The sequence below is a fragment of the Tursiops truncatus genome, chromosome 9 (assembly GCF_011762595.2).
Source record: "Tursiops truncatus isolate mTurTru1 chromosome 9, mTurTru1.mat.Y, whole genome shotgun sequence".
Taxonomy (NCBI): domain Eukaryota; kingdom Metazoa; phylum Chordata; class Mammalia; order Artiodactyla; family Delphinidae; genus Tursiops; species Tursiops truncatus.
Window position 1 is genome coordinate 89,680,778 of NC_047042.1, and position 23,481 is coordinate 89,704,258.

Genomic DNA, 23,481 nt, shown 5'->3' on the forward strand with positions numbered 1-23,481 from the left:
CAAGATCACAGTAGGAGAGTGAAAATGTAGGTAATTTCAAGGGTCAGTTTGGAGATCTGACTACCTTTCCTGATCTTCCTATTTGTCCATTAGATGCTGATATAATCTTTAACTTGCCACTGAGAATGTCTTATTTCACCCCGTTTTACTTCAATTCCCTCTATCCAGTGGTAAAATTTAAGCCACACTTTTTAAAATCAATATTTTAGAGGCCCCTTTTTCTTCTTTCCAGCCATTCATGCCCAAGGATGTCCCCGAGTAGGAGGAGAAGGAAAAAGAAGGGGGCCCCTTTAATCTCATCTATGCTTCCATGAAAAACTTCCCATATTCTGTCAATTTCTCATCCAAATGTCAGTTCATACGTGCCCCTATGAAAACTACATTCTAACCCAAGACATGCCATACATCCTTCAATCTACCTAATTTCCTCATTCTCTAGATTGGCTTTGATGTTTGCTTTTCACACCACTCCTTGAATACCATGCCCTCAGTACAACTTTCAGGGCTTTTAAGTTCAAAGATGATGAACTCTCTGACAACTAACTTAAGAAATACATACTTACTTTCATTCTTAAACCAAGACATTAAACATTAACCATATATAGACACACATGTAAACATCTGAGATGTGTGTGTAATTATTAGCAGAGTATAGTTAGCATCTTTATTACCATGAGTGAATTAGTATAAATAATGTGTAATCATAAAAAAATGAAATATATACTTACCCCTGCATAGAACATTTTATTTCGAAAACGACTGTTGAATTTCTCCGGATTTGCTTCTGTAAAAGGGAAAAGGTAGTTTTGTTATAGAGACCTGATTAAAGGTAGTGAGTTAGATTAGCACCCCTACGTCTTCCCTCTCCCTCCCCATCCCAAGGACCCAACAGCTTCATCATCATCTTTCCCTTAGTTACAGGCAGTTGGCACAGTTGTCCAGTGCTGCAAAGTGTAGCCCCAAACTGGCATCAGTGGCAGCGTCAACTGGGAGCCTGCTAGATATGCAAATTCTTAGGCTCTACCTTGAACCTGCTGAATTAGAACGTCTGGGGGCTGGGGTCTAGGAATCTGCTTTAACAAGTTCTCCAGGTGATTCACACGCACATTAAGGGCTGAAACACTCTAGACTCTATTCAAAATAGAGGGCTGGCAGGGATACAGTGCAGGGGTGATAGAAGCAAGAGGGAGGGGGAGGAGGGGGAGGGTCAATTATTTGCTTTGACCTCCATAGGACATGGCTTCCATAAACTATCTATGCAGTTTCAAATTTAATTAAATATGGGGAATTTGGATAATAATTAATAGAGAATTTGCTTTCATATTTTGCAAAAACTCCTAACTACCATCTGTACTGTTGTCTGTGACAGGCCTTGAAACATCATTTGATTTAGTGAAGTTATATAAATATAGATAGATAGATAGATAGATAGATAGATACAGATGACCTGCAGAATGGACCCAGGGCATAGGACAACAAAAGCTCTGACTGAAATGGTTTAATTTTGAGTTTGTTCCTGAACGTTATATAGGTTGAGGACCATAAAACGATTAGACGAGAATTTGCATTGGAAAATGTTCACATGAATTCAACGGATTAAAAAATCCCCAAATGAAATGCTATTTCCTTACATTCTTTCTAATAAAATTCCAAGAGATTCCAAAGGAACCCACTGTAAATATTTGCTTTCTGCTCTTTTGTCCCATATGATCATTAATCCCTTCTTAGGGGTAGGTCTTTCTCCAAGTCATTTCTCATCAGACAGCTGGCTGACTAGCTGGAAGTCTCCAAATCCCAAACCTATTTTTGAATGGCAAGCGTGACACCAGATGGCAAAGGTCATGGAGACCAAAATTCTACCTACATCGTCCACCTTCTGGACTCCATGATTTACATCCTTCACGTATGAAAAACACATTCACTCCCTCCCAGGTCCCTAAAGGTCTCATCTCAATTATAGCATCAACTCAAAATCCAAAAATCTCATCTAAATCTCATTAGCTCATACTTTCCAAATCTCATCATCTAAATGATTTCGCTCTGGATGTAATCCATTTATAATGATGATCAGACCCTGGCTATAATCCATTCCAATAGTTTAATATATTAATCCCATCTTTGTATACAACACAATAACATATGTGCCATTAGAATGGAATCCTAAAGCCTACTTTTGTCTGAAATTGGTCTTGCCTATTAGGGAGTAAATATAAGTTCAACACTATGTTTATAAAAATCAGTAAGTGATTTGAACCTCACATAACACACATCTTCCAAATTCTCTGCATTGGATATCTACTCAATCTTAAGACTTCAGTTATGTATATATAAATGACTCTAAAATCTATGCCCACAGTACAGTGCCACCTTCAATTCAAATTGTATATATTATAAAAATCTTTCCTTCCAATGTCATGTCCCATTAAGGACAAATATTTTTATCAACATTATCTTCATGTTTCTAACACCATTGCAAAAATTTTACATTATGTATTAGTTGGTCACCTAACCCGTATCTTTATCACAAACTCATTTTCCTTCCTGTCTGAAATGCCCTTGCCCACTTTACTTCTTGTCTACAACAAACTCCTTCTTTATTTCCTACTATACTCCCTCCTACCCTTTCTGGAAACTTTCCCCTGATACCTTTGTCCTGCCAACAGTCCCTACCAAACTCCCACATTATACACTGTCTGAACAACTAATCTTACCCTTACTTTATATTCCCTTCTACTTTTATTTATTTTTTATATACAGGCCCATCCTTCAATTAAACATTCCGTTCCTGTAACAAACATTGAGACAGCCACTGGACTTGGCACAAGGAATATGAAAGTAAAGACATAGTCTTTTGCCCTCATGTTGTTTAGAGTGGGGGAGACAGGTCTGAAAATGAAAAATAAAATGTCCTTTTGTATATGCCATAGAAAGATGTCTCTGTAAGACAAAGTAGGAGTCACACACAAAGGGAATGATCAGAAAAGTGTTCCAGAGGCAAGTACACTTGAGTCTTGAATGAGGAGTAGATGCCACGTTGAGGTTCAAGATGGAAAAGAAGGTTACAGAGAACCTCGGACAGTGAGAGTTTCTCAAGGGCAGATTGTGCCTAAGTCTTATTACCTGGGCAAGAGCCTGGCAGTGTGTCCTTTGCAGTGATGGTGATGATTTGGTAAGCCACTGAAAATAACACCTTTTTAAAGAAATCTGTCAGTTCTCCATATGAATCATGAAACATTCATAATCTTTTGAAACATGCTGATCTGCATGTCTCTGTATATTCGGTGAAAATAGCAAATCCTAAATCAGATTTAAAAACTGCTTCCTCTAGAGTCATAGTTGTATTTCCCTGACCTTGTAGCAGAGGCTCAAATCCTCTGAATAAGAAGTAACTTCAATGAGGCAGTACAACTTTAGCAGACAATCTCAGACTAAAAGTTTGATGTGTTTAATATCCTTCATGTCCCCCCCAAAATGACAATCTAATTCACGCAGCTGGCAAAGCAAGACCTTACTTTGCTACCTGATAACGATAATCATCGTTAACATGCCTATATGTTAATGGATTGGAATATTTTCAATGTACTTCCTCAAGCACTGTCATAATGCAGTAGTGATTAAAGCACTGGGCGAGACTCCAGCTGACAATTAAATGACCAATCCTATTAAAACTCTCAATTCTGTTCCAAACAACTGCACGTTCTGATGTGCAACAGTTCAGCCATGCATGGCTTAGCCACTATGAGAATAAAAAAGCTTCTGTTTTCCAATCAAATTAAGTATACCTTCTATCTGATGAAATGATTCATGTTTGCCTTCTGTATATACAAAATGTTAAGTCAATCAAAATGTTAAGACTATCTCTACTCCTTGCTTGATTTTTTACTGGTAATTCTAAAGGCATTTACACAGTAATGCCACTAATAAACTGTCTCAAAATAAATGTCGTTTTAATTGTCCCTTCTAAAAGAAATACAATGTAAGTATCAATAGTAAGGCAGACGTCTGCATTTGTCCCATGTCAATTTGATGGGTTATTTCACATCTATGCCAAAAATTGTTTCTGCAATTAAATTTTTTAAGATTCTGCTTTAGTGAGACTTGTTTTTCCTACCCATTGCATGTAAATGGATGAGCGTAATTCCCAATGTATTGTAGTTTTGGACTAGTAACGAATAGGTTATTCTACGCAAGCTCTTTTGCGTTTGTTTTTTGGTAATGGCTCTTATGGGGCTCTGAATCACTCTGCAAGTATTTGATGGCAAACGATACAAGTTTTGTCATGAACTCAGTCCCTGAGCAGCTGTATTTGAGAACAGTTTGAAGTCTCAACTATGGTTTGTGTGGCTTGAGAACTGCCACTCACACAACCTACCAACAAAGTAAGTACGTATGCCCCTATTGAAAATGCGGCCTGCTATCTTTCTCTTCTTTCTGCAGCTGAGCTTGAGATTTCTTGACTCAATTTTGGATTTGGATTTTGGGGAAAATCCAAATAAATGGAAAACAGTAAAAAAAATAATAATAATAATAGCTTGAGTAATTATACCTTTCATCATAAATAATGATTTTTTTTTTTTTTACTTAATGCAAACAGAATAGACTAACAGATACTAAGAAGTCCACACCTCTGGTCTAGGCATGTCAACCAAGTCTGGTTCCAATAGTTTGTGCATATTTATCGTGTACCATCTCAATATCCTCTCTGTAAGTATGGTATGCGTTACTCTCAGTCAACAGCAATCCTCCCTTATCCAGCTCTTCAGCGGCTGTTTTTCCTCAAGAGCCTGGGCTTACCTGCAGGGAAAATGTTTGCAATTCCTTCTCCGATTGCAGGAAAGCACTTACACTAAGCCTCGGCAATAAAGTATTCAAAGTAAAGTATTAACTCTTGGCATCTTTCAACCAATTATTTTATAATCACACATATAGAACGATGTAGACATACATATACACCACAATTTGTATGTTCCTCTCTAAAATGAAATAGTTCCACAGTTTAAAAGAAAAGAAAAAAATCGCTTTCCCACAAGAATTCTTTCTAAGCCTGGTCTTTCCACTGTGAGGTCTCTCTTTGCTGCCCTCTCATTCTGAGGCACCAAAGTTTCACCACAAGGAAACATATCATTAGGATAACTTTCAGATTAATAAGACAAAATATTAGGCTCCCTTGAATGAGCTCTCTGTCCGCCACTTACTCACTTAGACCTCTTCTCCTGGCAGGATGTCTAATTTGGAGGTTCATGCATTAGTGATAACTGTACGACTTTACAAGTACTGTTAAGAAACGTAAAGATTTTATTAGGAAGCCCAGATCCAGAGTCTCCCAAAGAATATGAGAAATAAATGGGGTAAGAAATGGAGAAAGAAATCTCCAGTTACTTCCCCAAGTCTACTCTCCTTAAATTAGGAAAGGCAGCAGGTTATAAATCCCAGCCCTAATGTAGGACCCTCTGAATATCTAATCTCTGAGAACTGTCTAGAGCAGGGAGGTGCGGAGTGTGTCGGTGTTTCTGATTTGGGTATTTGCTATTTATGGTTCCGTTGTCAACCAAGCTTTCTATCTGTGATTTTCTGGTTAACCAGAGAAAACTATGACTCTTTCTTTAATCAGTACTCCTTCTACTTAGCTCAGCATTTGACCCTCAAAGCCTCATGAAACCAGGAATGCAAAGTCTAACAAAATTGCTGAATTCAGTAAGAGAATTACAGGTTTATACTCTACTTTTATTTTGTCTTCTAACAGCCTTAATCCTATAGCCCCATTCCTGATCTTTAGTATATAAAAGTGTTGTCAGAACTTTCTCTGCATTATTACTGGAATCTGAACCATTGAACTTTAGCCTTTTGTACTCTGTATTTCAAATTCTATGAGTTAAAAGCTTAGAGGCTCTTGCAGAATCTAGAGGAAAAGTAAAAGAATCCCTCATTATGACTTTTATCTCACAAATTACTTATACTTGCAGCCAAGCATTATTTTGGTTACATGTTACCATATTCACAAGGGACTAGGTACAGGCAGAGACATAGACGTATTGTACAAGAAGAGAGTTTAAGAGAAAGAGATTAAGAGAGACCAAGAAAGCAAGAGATTGAGGCTTCAAAGCATAAGCCCAAATCCTAAACTTTCTCAGTTCTGAATGACATAAGAAAATGTTGATGAAATATTTAACTTGTCATTATTTCATCTTATTTCTCTTTCAAAAGTTATTTTGCTTCCCCAAATCTCGATTCCATCTCTTCTAATACTTAAATGACCACCAGCCCTCACTCATACTACCTCGTCCAGTGGAGATTCCAAGCACCTTCCAGGCCTAATCCAATCACCGTCAAGCCCTTTTCTTTCAACCTAAACCACCTATAGCCAGCCCCCGTACTGTTGACAACAGGTGACTGTTGTCTCTTTTGTGCACACAGGGAAGACTTTTATGTTTGGCTACAAGATTCCAATGACCTTGGTTATACAGTCCTGAACTTTAATAATTGGTGGTTTGAGAAGCTGTAAGTATTCTAATGACTTCAGTGAAAGACTCTCTTTTTATCACTTCTTAGTAGTTCGCTAACTTCAAAGTTTCTAGTCAAACCTAAAGATTAGCAGTCCTGAGTCCCGGAGTAAACATCTGGTCCTGACCTTTACCATCTTTGAGATCCTAAACAATGAGGTCTCAAAGTAACATCTGTAATAAGTTCCTATCTTGTCTAGCTCCCAGGGGCAACATGAAGGTTCAAATGCAACTGCATTAGACACACTGTCAACATTTAAGTGATATGCGAACAAAACGGAACATGCAAAACACCTGCTGGCAACTTCCTCCCTGGGAGATGGAAATGGGACGTTGTCCTCACCTCTGGATTCATGGAACTCCAGTGTGACGTGGGCATCAAATCCGAGGCTGAAGTAATTATTGAAAACATTCAGAGGAAGCTGCAATGATGAACAAAGGCAGAGGTGAAGTTGTGTGTGACCAGGCAAAAAGAGGAAAATAAAACCTAAAGCCAGACACTTGTCTCTGGGGCAAGTCCCTGGGAGGACGATCAATTAAAACTCAAGGCAGGGTGTCTATGTGGAAGGAACAACGGATTTTTGAATTAATTCTTTAGTGAAAGCTCAACTCAAACGATACTCCTAAGAATTTTAAATAGTTTAGGAAAAAAGGGATACAAATACAAATTATTCAATGAGAACCATTCTTGTGTACATTGTAATAAGAGAACCTCATAAGCTGAGGGATGCACGTTTGTAATAGTTACACAGGATGATTCAACAAGCAAACTTAGCAAGTAAATTCAATTGTAAGGATCGTGTCTAACCTTCTTAATCAGTGGATGCAAGTTTTTTCAAGAATATACGTTCAGCATATTAATACTGCAACTTAAAATGAATAACATTTGTTTACCCTTCAATTATTTTCCAAAAAAATACATTTTTTGACAAAAGTCATGTAAGCAATAAGTCAGTGGGAGCCATTCAGCTATTCTCAACCTAGAGGAAAAATAAAAATAAAAATAAAAATATATGTGTGTGTGTGTGTGTGTGTGTGTGTGTGTGTGTATTTATCAGTATTCAGATTCCTATTTAGTCTATCAACTCTAATCTTTAATATGACTCTGAAATATGCAACGCAGACACACAGATACACATACAAGCCTTAGCTTTCCTTCCCAGAGTCCTCTGGGTCCCTGGCTGTTACTGCTACAAGCTGAGTAAAGGAAAGAACAAACTATGCAGCCTAAAGTCCTGCATTAAAACTACAAAGCTGATATGATTTGAAAGCTTCAGTTGAATTAGAAAAGCATGTGGAAAATGCTAGAAGGCAAATGGTGGTTCTTACACTTTTCCTTCTGCAACTCAGAATGAAAGATAAACGTTAAAAGTAAATGGAGGGGCTTTCCTGGTGGCGCAGTGGTTGAGAGTCCGCCTGCCGATGCAGGGGACACGGGTTCGTGCCCCGGTCCGGGAGGATCCCCCATGCTGCGGAGCGGCTGGGCCCGTGAGCCATGGCCACTGAGCCTGCGCGTCCGGAGCCTGTGCTCCGCAACGGGAGAGGCCACAACAGTGAGAGGCCAATGTACCGCAAAACAAAAAGAAAAAAAAAAAAAAAGGAAATGGAGAGGTAATTTTATCTCAGCCTAGATAATGTTTCCAGATAATTATCAGGTTTATCCTCCAGATAGAAATGCACTTCTCTTCTATTAGAAATAAGTGTTTGGCCTCAAGATTTCAAAAGTAAGTTTATTACAGGGTTTCATATGCCCCTTGATCAGTAAGATTTTCTGTTTGACTAGAGCGATAATCGTGTCCCATTAAGAGAAAAATGAAATGAGAGGAAGAGTCAGAGGGAGAGCAAGAGATATTAATGCAGAAAGAGAAAAACTGAAATAAAGGATGAACCCTTCGATGGAACGCCGAGTCAGAGCTTGTACTGATTCAGAGGTCAGATCAGCCCTTAGAAGTCGTTACAACCGACTAGAGAACAGGGAGAGAAACTAAACACACAGAACCTTGCCAAAACATGTCTCACTCTCCTGGCTTCAAATATGAGAATGTCCAGTTCCTGCACTGAAACAAAATACAAGTCCTTAGTAATGACAGCAAGGGTTGGTGATCCTGCCAAAAGCGCAGATATGTTCATTTCTCCCATTTATGCTCTTTTGGCTACAATTCTAACCCATGTCTTAGCATCCACTGATAACTTAGGAGAACATCTGGTCACCATCCCCTAAATAACATCACAATTTAGTCTGTTATTAAGTTCTTATTCATATTTTCCAGGAAAAATTGCCCTGATTTCCTACACATCTCCTCAAAAATTCACTTTCAAAACCCTTTAATTATCTGGATTAATGTTCCCAGGCTGCACCAAGAAGTCTTTCCATTTCTTAAGCTATTGGGAAGAGAATTAAATATAGATTGCTATTGAGGATCTAACCATTCCAAGTTGAGTGGGGTTAGGTCCATAACATTTCCATATGGTACACTTCTTTGTACTTCAGCTGTTTTCTATCCAATTTCTGTAAGTCAAATACATTAGGAAGAAGTATTATATCCCAAGATGACACTTGTTCAAACAACGTTGTGACGTTAAGAACTCAAGATCAACTGAGCAATCATGATATCTACTAACAACCTTATAGTTTCTGGATCATAGTTTAGGTGAAAAAACCATGAAGGTAAGACAAACATGTTTTAACCAATTTTAGCCAAATAAGTAACTTGAGCATCTATCACAATTGGTCAGGATCATGGCACTAATCAGTAAAGGTGCATTGATTTGGTCTAAAATGATATCGAATTTTAAGGATGAAACCACCGTGAAATCTTGGCCTCAGTCAATGGCACAACCCAATATAGCAGGGATGCCGTTTAAGTACAGATGCCTGGGCCTTCACCCTGCACCTACTTAATCAGAATCACTGGGAATAGTACCTTGTAATCTGCATTTTATAGGCACACCTGGAGATTCTTACACAACAAAAATTTGAAAACACTGTTGTAGAAGGAAAGCGGAAAGTAATAGAAAGCAAGTGTCTACTCAGAAACCTATCAAATTTATCTGAGATTGAGGCCAGAACTTAAAGCCAAATGTTCCCCTGAAGCTCTATAGTAGCATTTTTACAATTATGTCCCTTGGTTTGTCTTGGGTTGAGATACAAGTTCAATCACTGAAGGAAAAACACTAAGTCAAACATTTATTTAGGCATCTTGATGTCCCAATCAAGTGATGAAATTGAAATATTTGCTATCAGACCAGAAATCTCAGGCATTTATCTTTCTTTTGAAAGACCCTGTGCCTAATGCTTCAGATCATACGATTTTTTTTAACTTCTCATAGGTTAAGAGTTTGCAATGAATTTGAAAGATTAGAAAACTGATATATTTCTTTCTGGTGTGGAATTTGAGGACAGAGAACAGCTCCCTGCGCTATGGAAGTAGGTAGGAAATCTTGGTCTTTAGACGTCTACGGGGCAGAATCATCAGGAAGTGTTATACTCATAGCCCTAGTAGCCGTCAACTCAAACACCGTCCTGTCATCTCATAGGAAGGAATCGGCACATGACCCTCCAGCCAGGAACGTATTTCCTGTGACTCAGGCAGATATTCCAGGGTTAGCTTTCTGCTGAAGGAAGAACTCTCTAACCTTACACACGCCATCTTCGAGTTCTTCTGGAGGCAAGTCTGGGTTTCTTTCCACATGGAGGTTCCAGCGATCTAGCTGTACAATCGTCCCATCTTCTACTTGGCAAAGGATCTTAGAAACAGGTTCATCAGTGTAGCCCTAAGGAATCAAAGAGCACACACATTGCTGTCTGGAGAAGGGAACAGTACAGCCAAAGGTATTTCATGCAAGGCAGAGCCCTTGTTCTACGGCTGTTTATTTTGCAATTAGCAAGCCTGGGAGAGTAAACTGTTCTCCTCGAGGTACTTAGAATTTAAGACAATAGGCATGGGTAATGTGCACAGAAATACTAACTCTAGCTGGTTTGAGCTGAGGAATGACTTTTGCCAGCACCAAGAACCAACGGCCACCGGCAGGCTTTTGAGATCCATGCTGGATGGCTGTTTTTATCAGAGTGAAAAGTGAAAACTAGAGGAATTTGGAGGATACACAGAACAAGTGTATGTGGAAAAGCGGGAAAAGAATCAAGGTGACATCGGCTAGACAATTTCTTCCACTGACGTTCCATTTCACTCACCTCTCCCTGACCTTGTACTAGGACACCATTCCTTCCAGGACCTAGGGCAAGTCTGACTGAGGAATAGCCCTGCCAGGGAGCTAGCTACTTACTCCTTGAGCACACATTACTGATAGCACGATTATTAAGGACAGTCAAGTCACTGATTTGGATAAGAGGAATTAATACCAATAATACATTTAGCTGATTCATGTAAATATATTTATGATTTATACCATGTTTACTTTAAAAAAAAGACCGATGGGAGGTTAATTCATCCAAGGCCAAATAAATATCTGCTAATATCTGGACATAATTATCACCTATGGGAGGTGAATGCACCCAAAAGCCAGAGTAACATCTGCTAATATCTGAAGATAGTTTTCATGGAGCTCAGCCCAGGCAATGGTCTCATATGAGCAGTTAAAAAGCTGGTGGGGCAGCATATGTTAGTATATTGTGCTTTCTTATTTTCTTAGTACGATAAAAATAATGATGATGATGATGATAAAATGGCTGGTTAGTGACAGGTAAATTACTTTCAACAAGCTTTCCCGAATTGGCTCCATGTTGAAAAGGACAGTTGGTTACCTGTATAACCAACAGTTCGTTACCTGTATAACCTGTATAAAATCATGACGACACTGACCAGAAATCTAAATGCTCAAACAAAGCCATAACTCTTCCAGGATTGTAACTCTGAACCAGACTCACTCTTCTGGAGAGGACTGGGGGTCAGGAGCAATTCAAGTCTCTGTGATTGTTTAACATGAGGACCTAAGGCCAACCCACCCTCTGTCTTTAGTGGGTACCTCAAAAAGCCCCAGGCCTGTGTACTAACCCCCATTTTTTTTTTAATATAAAATGTTCCCTTCTTCTCTAGCTGACTGTAAGTTTAAATTGAAGAAGTCACCAGATAAAACCATGGTTCATGGGGGACCTTGATTCTCAACTCTAACTTGGTCCTTGAACAAGAGTAGCATGTGCCCCTTCCACTTGAGCATCTATGGGTTTGGAGATCTGTTGCTGGATGACATGGGCAGCCCCTGAGGGCAGTTCTTACCCCTCCCCAGTTGAGAGTTCGAGCCAGGTCGTTCCCGGTCCCCAGAGGAAGGACCCCAACCGGAGGTTGAGGGCTCAGCTGCAGTTCATCCAGAATGGAAAGGATCCAGCCCACCTACAGACATTTTGGGGACCAGAAGAGATACAAGGAAGACAGATAAGTTACAAAGACGACAACCTGAGAACAGGGGCCTTTAAAAGGAGCAAACAGAATAGTTCTACTTTTCTTTAAAACATGCATGTTTTAATCCAGTGACCAGGGAACTGAAAGACCACTTATCTCAAGCAGTTTCACAATGGCAAGTCTCTTATAGGAAAAAGAACCATTTTGTATATGCTGTATCATATAAGCAAAACTAGATCCATTCATCCGTATGTTACCTAGAGATGTACTTTAAAATTCAGGAGAGTTTACAATTTAGGGAGGTATGTACATAGGGCGCTGCAGGAAACCTAAGACTCAGGAGCAGACTAAACCTCAATTCTGGCTCATATTGGCTTCGTAATCTTGATTAAGTTATTTAACCTCACAGACTCATTTATCTGATTTTCAAAATGGAGATAATGCCTACCTCACAAGATCGTTTATAGATTAAACTAAAACGTACATAAAACCCTCATTATGGTGCATGGCCCATGTAAGCACTTATTAAATGGTTACTCTCCATGTTATCTTAGAAATTAGTCGTGCTTTCCTAAATACCCCTACATTCCCCTTAATGAAACATTATGAAAACATAATTATGGATGAACTTAGTACTTATTGTAAGTTTAGGCAGAAAACAGATACTTATATACTAGAATCATATTCCTGTTTAATCTTTTTCTAAGATAAATAATACTTTGGGTTTAGTCTTATTATAACTATTTAGAAAAATTACCCCAAACTTGGAAATACCAAAAAGGAACTTGCATATCCTCACAATGTCATTCTAGAGTAGTGTCACAGGCTTATCTAAGAACTTTATGACTGTAGGTTAACTTGAGGATTTCTGTCCTGCAGAGGTACAAATGTCAAGAAGAGATCACTTTAAAGGTTATGGTTCTATTCCCCCATAAGGGCATAAACTAATTTTGTCTCAAATTTAGAAAAATTATTTTGGTATAAACTACATAATCATTTTCCTCTTCTTGTATTATCTTGCTGATTCCTTTATTAAAAAGCTAAATAGGGCTTCCCTGGTGGCGCAGTGGTTGAGAATCTGCCTGCTAATGCAGGGGACACGGGTTCGAGCACTGGTCTGGGAGGATCCCACATGCCATGGAGCAACTAGGCCCGTAGCCACAACTACTGAGCCTGTGCGTCTGGAGCCTGTGCTCCGCAACAAGAGAGGCCGCGATAGTGAGAGGCCCGCGTACCGCGCTGAAGAGTGGCCCCCGCTTGCCACAACTAGAGAAAGCCTTCGCACAGAAACGAAGACGCAACACAGCAAAAATAAATAAATTAATTAATAAACTCTTACCCTCAACATCTTCTTAAAAAAAAAAGAAAAAAAAAGCTAAATAAATTTTTGACATGTATTCATTCTAAATTTGTATAATTATTTTAAAATTTTTTTAAAAATTATACTTTAATTGTACATTTATTGAACACTACTGCATATAAAACATGGAACTAAGTAATTGAAATAAAAAGGTAAATGAACTACACTAAGATAGGTAAGGCAGAATGCCTGCTCTCAAGGAGTTTATAATTAACAAAAAGAGAGACATACTGATTGCTTTCTATGTGCTAGTCCCTGAGCAAATTTTTCTACTGAATTATCTTATTAAGCTTCAAAACAACTCTCTACAATAGATATAATTTTTGTCTTCATTTTGTAGATAAGGAAACCAAGACTTGGAAGGTTTAGTGACCTCCTTAATCATGTGCGAGGTAGAGCTGACATTCAAAGCTAGGTTTGCCACACACCAAAGGCCAACCTCTTAGCCACTCTGGTGCAGGGGACCTTTCAGTAAAGAACTAAACCCAGCTCTAGATGTGGCCTGAACATCCCTGAGACCATGGCATGTACCTTGGGAACCCGTGGAACACTGGGGAAACCTTGGAAATTGCTTAGTCAAATTCAGTTAATTTGCAGATTTATTAACTGAGGTACACAGAGGTCATGTTATTTGCTCAAGACAAAATAATCAAAAGTGGCAGAGTCGGAGTCATGCCAGGTCTGTTGACTTGCATCTAAAATCCTTTCTCCTCCAACACGAGTACTTCCCAGGATGTCAAACTTGCCCATCTGGCAAGAAATCTAAAACTGTCTTTACCTTCTAGAAAGGGATACCACTATGTTCATCCAAAGTGGTAAACTAAAAATCCAGACCTACACTAGTGTCCAAAATCCCCCCCTTTCCCCCAAACTGGGCGATTTGCTCCTAGACAAGTCCGTAGATTTCCAGCCAGCACTTCTTTAGCTCTTCCCTTACACACAATACTCACTAACCTTGCGAACTGAAGTAAAGGGAAAAAATGCCAGATGCTAAAGTAGTGCTGATGACTATGTTGCTATTGCTCCTGAGCTGCTGAAAGCACAAACTAGACACGGTAAAAGCAGGCGCCTCTAATAAACTACAAGAAGGGGATTTAAAAGTCATTAAAAAGGATGTGAAAACTCAGAAATCCCAACAAACTGGGATCACTGGCTGTGGCTGTAAACAGCCCTGAGTAGAAACAGAGACTCTCAGAAATGCGGTGGAACTTTCTAGAAACCAATTCAATATCCCATACAGAGCAGGGAAAAGAAGGAAGTCTCTTTAAAACTTCTGAGAGCTGATTATGCAGACCTCAGTCCATTTACCTTTAGGGAGATTTTTGTTATGTTTATTTGAAATAGGTCTATCTTTTCTGAGTAAAGATAATGCTATGAGTTCACACTTTCAACACCCCATTTCACTCTAGACACAAACATGGGAGGGAAAAAAAGTCTTCATGGGCCAGAAACAAATGAAGATCAAAATGGCAAGCAGAGGAAACCAGGAGTTTGGCTTCTGTCTGATTAGGGGGAATAAAAGTTCACCCCTGGCTGGTAGGAGGCTGTGTATGAACCAGGCTCCCCACTGGCCAGCAGAAAGGAGGCCAAGAAGAGAGGGTGAGGGATCACTGCCTGAGGCCATAACCCATAGAAAGTTGGGATGCCTTAAGGCTCGAGGCACACAGCCTCTCTCTAACAGTGCGTCCAAATTCCCATGAGCTCAATGACACCCCTGAAACACCTCTGACATGGCCGCAGGATGGGAGCCTTAGCCACTTAAAGAAAACCCGACTCTACTCTCAGGATCCTGAAACCATTCAAACTACTAGGAAGGATTAGTAAAAGGAGGCAGAGAAAGAAAAAGGAAAAATCATAAAAATACAACTACCATACGACACAGCAATCCCACTCCTGGGCATATACCCTGAGAAAACCATAATTCAAAAAGAGTCATGTACCACAATGTTCACTGCAGCACTATTTACAATAGCCAGGACATGGAAGCAGCCTAAGCGTCCATCAACAGATGAATGCATAAAGAAGATGTGGCACATATATACAATGGAATATTACTCAGCCATAAAAAGAAACGAAATTGAGTTATTTGTAGTGAGGTGGATGGACCTAGGATCTGTCATACAGAGTGGAGTAAGTCAGAAAGAGAAAAACAAATACCATATGCTAACACATATATATGGAATCTAAAAAAAAAAAAAGGTTCTGAAGAACCTAGGGGCAAGACAGGAATAAAGACGCAGACGTAGAGAATGGACTTCAGGACACAGGAATGGGGAAGGGTAAGCTGGGACGATTTGAGAGTGGCATGGGCATATATATACTACCAAATGTAAAATAGATAGCTAGTGGGAAGCAGCTGTATAGCACAGGGAGATCAGCTCGGTGGTTTGTGACCACCTAGAGGGGTGGGATAGGGAGGGTGGGAGGGAGACGCAAGAGGGAGGAGATATGGGGATGTATGTATATGCATAGCTGATTCACTTTGTTATAAAGCAGAAAGTAACACACCATTGTAAAGCAATTATACTCCAATAAAGATGTTAAAAAAAAAAAAGGTAAAATCAAACACATCAAAACAACTTCCTCTGAACACGAGCCTGCAGAGAGAGATTCTAAATCCCAGGAAGAACGCTAATGGTAAGATGGATGGGAAGGTTAGAGGAATAATTCACAGCCCATGAAACACAAATAAGTTTCAAATAACTTTGAAATAAGTGTCCCATACCTTCCACGAATTGATAAGGTGTCTTCTAATAGTCCTTTGATCGTATAATTGTCCTCATTCAAACCTTAAGAGCTGTTCCTGTTTTTGTTTTTGTTTTCTGAGAAGGTTGCCAAGAATGCACATGAAACTGTGGTGTGTGGTTCCACACAAAACGCCATGAGCCCTCCGGACCCTTTGATTTTCGCTTTCTTCTCAATTGATTTGCTTTACAAAAATGCATAAATAGATTCTATCTTCTTTTTCCAACAGCCAGTTATTCAATTATTTAATTTTCCCCTGAATACAAGCAGATAATCTTAGTATCTCATCATTACACAACGCTGGAGCCATCAAACGTCTCCTGCCTTTCACAGCAGAGATTTCTTTTTTTTTGTCTTGAAATTCCCTCAGGTACAATCCATGTTAGGCTAACAGTTCTTTGGCTGAAGTGGGCCCGTATCTCTCCTTCGCACAACGCCTGAATAGTTGTTCTCATCCAAGAGCTACATCGTCACTACCCAACAACCAGCTTCCTCAGAAGGCAACATAACATAGGTGTGCAGGGAAGGCACAGAGCTGCGAGGAGCCCATCTGCGTCTGAAGCCTGGCTCCATCACCTACCGAAACTCACGGAGCCAGTGAGTCACTTAATCTAAGTTCCCTCCTATGTAAAAAGGGATAACAGTACCTGCCTCATAGGGGTATTTTACCAGCTAACTAACATGGAGACGTTGCTTAGCATGTGCCTGACAAATAGGAAATGCTAAATTGACATTAACTGCTATGATTAAGATATACTTTTCTTCCTCTTTCTTTACTTCATCCATAAAGGTCCAGTTTCCTAGAAGCAAAATGCCCTCTTCCTGTCTCTCTACTTAAAGAAAAGTTGAGTCTCAAAGTTCACAAATCACTCCCACCTTTGACTGCCATCAAGTCACAAAAATCTCTCTTTCACAGACTATCACAAACAGTAAAAGCCAAGCTGCACTGCAGCATAAAAAGGAGGGAGGGAGGGAGAGAGGGGGAGGGAGGGAGGGAGGGAGAGAGGGGAAGGGAGGGAGGGAGGGAGAGAGGGGAAGGGAGGGAGGGAGGGAGAGAGGGGGAGGGAGGGAGGGAGGGAGAGAGGGGGAGCGAGGGAGGGAGAGAATATGGAACAAATACACCTACAATAGCAGGAGACATAAAAGATCTTGAGTAATAATCCGTGTACTTGCCCTATGAAAGCAAAACTATGCAAAAGTCTTAAGGTCCAAAGCTGTTATCGGAGGCCCTCCCTTCCCAGGACCGTGCTCCTGCTGGAAGTCCAGACTGCAGGTTCGTGGGCAGCGACTGTGTTTGCTGGGGCTTTCGCATGACCCCAGATCCTCTCCACCAGCTTGACCAGCACCCCTTCAGTTAAACTTCATTAATTGCAACACACACCGCTTTGCATCTTTCCCATCACAACTGAAGAAAACTCTCTGGATTGGGCAAGATCATCTTCCAGGTGGCAGAGGTCCTTTCTGCCTTTGTGTTAGGAAATGCAGGGCTGACGGGGCTAGAACACCAGGGTGCTGGGCTTGGCCCTGAGCAGAGCAGCCCAGCCAGACCTGCAGCCTCAGCAGCTGCCTGATGCTGCCACCCCCTGGCCCTGTTCAGCTGTAACCATCACTGAATATTTCCCAAGTGCACATGGAACAACGTTTTCATTCGGCAATATGCTAACATTAGCGTTGGCTGAGGGGTGGAGAGGGCCGTGAATTGACATTTTCTCTGAACGAAGCAGATGCACAGTTGCCTTTCCTCATATCATCTGCAGGCAGAAACGTGAGGGATACCCACACGGAGAAATCACAGGAGAACGAGGGCAACGTTTCTGCACCCGGAAAGATCATCAAAACGCAGCATTTGACAACTGGGTTCCCTTTCTTACACGTACACAATGATTCTTCCTTTCGATATTTTCATATTTGCACTCAATAGTTTACAAAGTCACTCTGTGTTAAAAGAAATGTTTAAAATCGAGATACTAGTCAAGGTATGAGCTTTTTTGAAACAGAATGTAGATTTAGGCTATCCATCCTCTCATCGGCAAGAGGACAACTGGGGGTGTACCAAGCTCTTCTTCAAGAGAGGCTGGGACGTCGGGGTGCTGAGGGAGAAGAGGCCTGTGGAACCATCTGCTGGCCCCGTCAATTAAAGGGGAATAATAATGCTTTCTTCCCTGCTCCGGCTGTATGAGTCGGGGCGTGGGGGGGCCTACTGTGTAGGATGTCTCCTCATCTAGGGAAGCCAGTGGAATCATAAATAAGCATAAGTGTGTGGCTCAAGTCCATTTAATCCCAGCCCTTCGGAAAGACGTTAACAGGGTTAAGGGTGGACCTTCGGATCCAGCCCAGCTCATCAAGGCCAAGGGCAGGTACGGAGGGACCATGTTTCACCTTAAGGATCCATAATGAGGGGAAGGGACCTGTGACCCTACTGTCTCAGTTCACGCACTCCTCGATATTTAACCAAGGTGGCAGCCATGGGGAGCTGGCTGGGTGGAGATGTGGCCGAGGAGAGGACAGAATACAAATTTACCCCGTGACCAAAGAGAGACTGTTTCTAGTTTAAAAACATGAAGGTTTGAGATCATTCTGAGTTAGTTTTCTCTCACCCTAGAGATCAAAGATGGGACCAGCCCATTCGAAACCTGCAACTATGTGACAACCTCAGGATTATGCAAACCACTTACAAAGAGACCACACCTGGGCCACCTTCCTCTACAACCGTCACTGGCCTTGTGTGGTGACGGACTGCTTGAACATGGCTGATCTCAACTGGAGGCGCTGTAAATTTAAAATATACGCTAGATTCTGAAGACAGTCCAAATTGAGCATAAAATATCCCACGAATGACTTTATACTGATTGCATGTTGAAATGATAATATCTTGGACATAGTGGGTTAAATAAAATATATTATAAAATTAATTTAACCTGCTTCTTCTTAGATTTTTCTAAGTGCCTTCTAGAAAACTTCAAATGTAACAATGCGGCTTGCATTATAGTTCTCTTGAACAGCAATGGTCTATACTAACATAATGCTACAGCTGTGAAGACCCTTAGGGATCCAAACGTATCCCTTGCAGATTTAGAATGTCTCAGAAGAAGTTAGGGAACCTTCCAAAGCACCTCTTCCTCCTCCAACTGCAGTACCTCCCTCCCTGCACTTTTTACTAGGATAAAATTAAAGTAACTCATACTGAAGCCGAATAACTTTTCTCCAATTAATGCAACGTGTCTATATATTTAATAAGACCTTGTACACACACTAATGTGATTGAGGGTTAACGTATCCTCATCCTAACCCATCAAAAATATTCCATATCTGATTCCTCCTGGGACCTTGTCACTGACAGAATTCTGACAGCCTCTACAGTGACAGACACACTCACTAAATAAAGGGTGAGCCCCTTATGTCACATATATACCCGACACTTCACTTGCCTCGAGCCAACAGCTTTTCTTCATGCATCCATCAGGATGCCTCTTCTTTATAGAAACACTCAAAATTTAAAGTTTCGTATTCGAAACTGATAAAAATGTCAATCACGTACCTTGATAAACATTTCATAAACCCCATATATCTTTTACAAAACATCTAACAAGGTAAAATAAAATAAAACCTGGTTTTACATAAGGTATAAGATATGCAAAGCTTTGGGCTTCCCTGGTGGCGCAGTGGTTGAGAGTCTGCCTGGCGATGCAGGAGACACGGGTTCGTGCCCCGGTCCGGGAAGATCCCACGTGCCGCGGAGCGGCTGGGCCCGTGAGCCATGGCCGCTGAGCCTGCGCGTCCGGAGCCTGTGCTCCGCAATGGGAGAGGCCACAACAGTGAGAGGCCCGCGTACCGCAAAAAAAAAAAAAGATATGCAAAGTTTGATTCTGCATGACTGGACTACAGAGGTTACCACTGAGAAAAATAACTAGTTCAAAAGTATGCATCAGTTCTAGGGGAAATACATTACTTTTCATGGCTGTTGTAAAGGACCCATGTATAAACGTCTAGTGCAGCTGTGAGTTATGTAGAAGGATGTGAAATTGAAGTTAGGATCACAGATAAGGTACCAAAAAAGAAAAAGTGCCTATAATATAATTGAAAAGTTACAGTTAGCCTTGTGGAATACCCGTTAATACGGTCTATTTAAAGAAGAGATGCTAGAAAAGCTGGGGAACAAGGTAGTCTGCGTGTCAAGTAGTGACATTAATGGCACCAGAGAGTATAGAAATTCAACACTGTGATTTGATCTGGTCATTAGGACCCAATAGGGAGATACCAAGTCTCTCTCATTCTGGGTTTTGTCCCAGACACTCTCTTGAAACTATTTCTTGAAAACCAGCAGTTACTTCCTAGTCTCCAAATCCACAGTAATTCCTGTCTCTTCTTAAGAATGTAATCACTGCCTCTGTCTTGAAACTCCTTTTGGGTTTTTTTTTTTCCCTCGACAGAATAGACTACTGGTGGTTCTTCTGCTTCTATCTTTCCACTTTCCTTTTGAAATTCAGCTCTGACTCCTAATTATAAATGTTTCACAAGTGTCTGGACTTGGCTCTCTTCTTTGTCCTTTATGCTTTGAATTCCCATGTTTCCAAACACTTTCCTAACTGCAGAGAATACCTCAATACCACATAACTTAGAACAGTGCTTCCTTCACATATCTGCTGAGTAGAGGAAAGGAAGAAGAAAGCAGTGAGGCAGAGAGAGGTGATGGGAGGTGCAGTGGATAATGGGGAAGTTTGGAAGGTGGAACTGCCAAGCCAGGATGAAGCCCAAGATATGGAGACGGAACAGGCAACCGATGTGGATTTCTTAAGTCAAGAAAGAGGAAGGACTCTGAATTCAGGACACCAGGCATATCCCCATAGTCAAATAATTTTGGAAAACGCTGGGTTAAACGAAGTGAAATAGGTTTGGCTTCTTTAAGACTTTATAATGAATTTTATAAGCTAATAATGTGTATTAGAGTCTCCAAGAATAGTAAACATTACTTTCCCAACTAAAAAATGTTTTCCTCTCCACAGAAAATCTTAAAGGACCAGTGCAATCACTGTTTTATTTTTTTCGGTTGTGTTTATTAGTATATAATGTGTATCCAGTGCTGCATTAAGTGTTCACGTGCTGTGAGAGATAAAATTAGAAGATTCCATTGCTGCCTTTGAGAATAAAACATTCTAATTAGGAAGATTAGAGAAAAGCCAAAGATAGTTCATAATAAAATCCTATGAGATCAGACTCCAAATACAGAAGAAAAGACACTGGACAGCAAAATCTAAATGTCACGATTCTCAATTATTTGCCTTTGCTAAATATAGCAACCTAAGTAGAGGGCAAATTGAGAAACAGATGAGACAAACTGGGGAAAATACACCAGTGATATTAAACTTCAGCCCAACTCCATCTTTTCTCCAAAAATGACTACAAAGGGAACCAGTTATGATCTTTATGCAAACCAATGTTAGCCAATATTCTAAGTTTTATTTCCACCAGTAAAAAAAAAAAAAAAAGCCATAATTCAATTGTGTACACGTACTTCTCCATAGTTGTGACCAATTGTTAAGAATATATGGAAATAGGTCAGTTTCTGTTTTAAAAATAATTTAGTCATCTACAATCCTCATTCTAGTGATGTGACCACATCCTTACTTTGTGGAACAGGAAAGGATATAGCCTAGTGGAGAGAGGGAAATCTAATTTAGAAAGATCAAGTATGAATCCTTGAGGGCAATAACAAAGTCCCTCCTAACCCTTAGGGGATTGGATTCACATGAGAGACAGAGGTTTGAGGGGATTGGAAAGACTGTGAGGTGGGAATGAAGAAAGAGAAATGTCTTAAAGAAAACAAAAGACAAATGGAAGAAACAAGGAAAAGAACTAGATTCTCTTTCAAGGACCTACCGTTCCATCCCCACCACAGGCCAGAATCCGCAGATTTGGTACTTTCCTATATAATTCAAGCCTGTAGAGGATACAGAAGGAAAAGTAAATAAAAGAGCATATCACCGGCCATAGCAGAGAGCACGATTCCAAAACACACCAAAACGAAGAGGGGCGTGGAGGGTGTCACTGGAGAAAACGCATAACCGCGAGAATGGTAATACCTTCAAAACGAGTCACCGAGTAGTCACCAAGTACTGGTTCCAACAATCGGATTAGGGGCTGGCAGCAAACGTCACTGGAATGGGGTTTTAGGGTGCCCTAGTGTTTTATTTCCCATAATTCCTATTAATGTGTCAACGCACGTTATTTTCCTCACTAGTGTCAAATTCCTTCTTTTTCTTTCCATTCTTCTCCCTCCTTTCTCAAAGAACATCAAATCTGATTAGCTTTTCCCAGACCTATTTATTTTTCAAATCTACACTTCCCACTCTTACTCCTAGAAAATCTTCTTCAGAGAGCTAGGAAGGACACCCCACTAGCATTATTACTACCGCACCCACAATTCCATCTCCCTCTCAACTCACCCGCTGACGCTCAAACCCCCATTGATACTGCTCAGCGCCAAAAGGGAAGAATTACTGAATTTTCTTTATTTTGAATTTGTCTGCTTGAAATTAGATCTTTCCTGTTGTCTTAAGAAAATGCAATGATACTGTTCCCGCTAAAATGTTTGCTTAAGTGACAATTTCAATGGCTCTATTCCAGAAAACATCACCTATTTAAATCAAATCATATTTTTTTCTGAAAATAGTTCCTGTCCTGCCATGTTCTTTATGGTTATCTATGAAGTATCTACCTAAAGTCTAACTAAAAATGATAAAATCTTAAGTAAATGTGAAAGGGCAAAAGTAAATGTAAAAGGGAAAAAGCAGATTTGCCTTAATACATCTGAATGCAGAAAAAAATATAGAAGTCTTATAGCAAACTCTAGTGGCAAGGAAGTTCACAGATTAAGAGAATGACAACAGAAGTTAATTTTCATAATCAATGTTCTCTCGTAGGCTTAAAATACGTAATTTATCTATTTCATACAGGAATATTATTTTCTAGAAATTATCTGAGCTTGTGTTTCTTTGCCTCTGATATTATTACTTATTTATAAGTAGTTATAAAAATAATTAGTATCTCTTTAGCTCTAATGTTTACCAGATGACATCTGAACTATCTTATTAGGTGGGTTTTAAAAAGGGAACCAGACAGCAGCAGAAATGTCCCTGCTCCTTCCCACCATGTACCCCTCCACGAAAGGGAAGATATAGGACACATGTCATCTACAGAGAGACTTTATTTTTCACCACTTCGAACAAAAAACAGAGAATGAAATTTCTGAGAGGCTCAGATGAAGGACTGAGCAGGAATTAGAATGTCTCTCCCACTCTGGTATGGAATCCATAGGTATAATCAGTTAATCAATCAAGCTCTCAAATGGACACAGATGCATACAATTTCTAATGCAAATAAATGAAAATATTCATAAACAGAGATGGCCCTTCTCCACAAAGATACACTTACATTCCCGTTAATGTACATCTCCAAAGTGGTACATGCATAAGTAGAAAAAGGATGGATCCTTTCTCCATTCAGATTTGCACATAATGTA

At 40.1% G+C, this 23,481-nt stretch overlaps 1 protein-coding gene across 1 annotated transcript in view; it reads right to left on the bottom strand.

The window, feature by feature from the left end:
- DGKI (diacylglycerol kinase iota) overlaps positions 1 to 23,481 on the bottom strand; it is a 456,496-nt gene that overhangs the window by 185,914 nt on the left and 247,101 nt on the right. The window contains exons 12-16 of the mRNA XM_073809968.1: positions 21,840 to 21,900; positions 11,735 to 11,848; positions 10,137 to 10,274; positions 6,844 to 6,922; positions 729 to 784 (exon numbers count right to left, since the gene is read on the bottom strand). Coding sequence (XP_073666069.1) covers positions 729 to 784; positions 6,844 to 6,922; positions 10,137 to 10,274; positions 11,735 to 11,848; positions 21,840 to 21,900 — 448 coding nt within the window. The remainder of the gene's footprint in view (positions 1 to 728; positions 785 to 6,843; positions 6,923 to 10,136; positions 10,275 to 11,734; positions 11,849 to 21,839; positions 21,901 to 23,481) is intronic.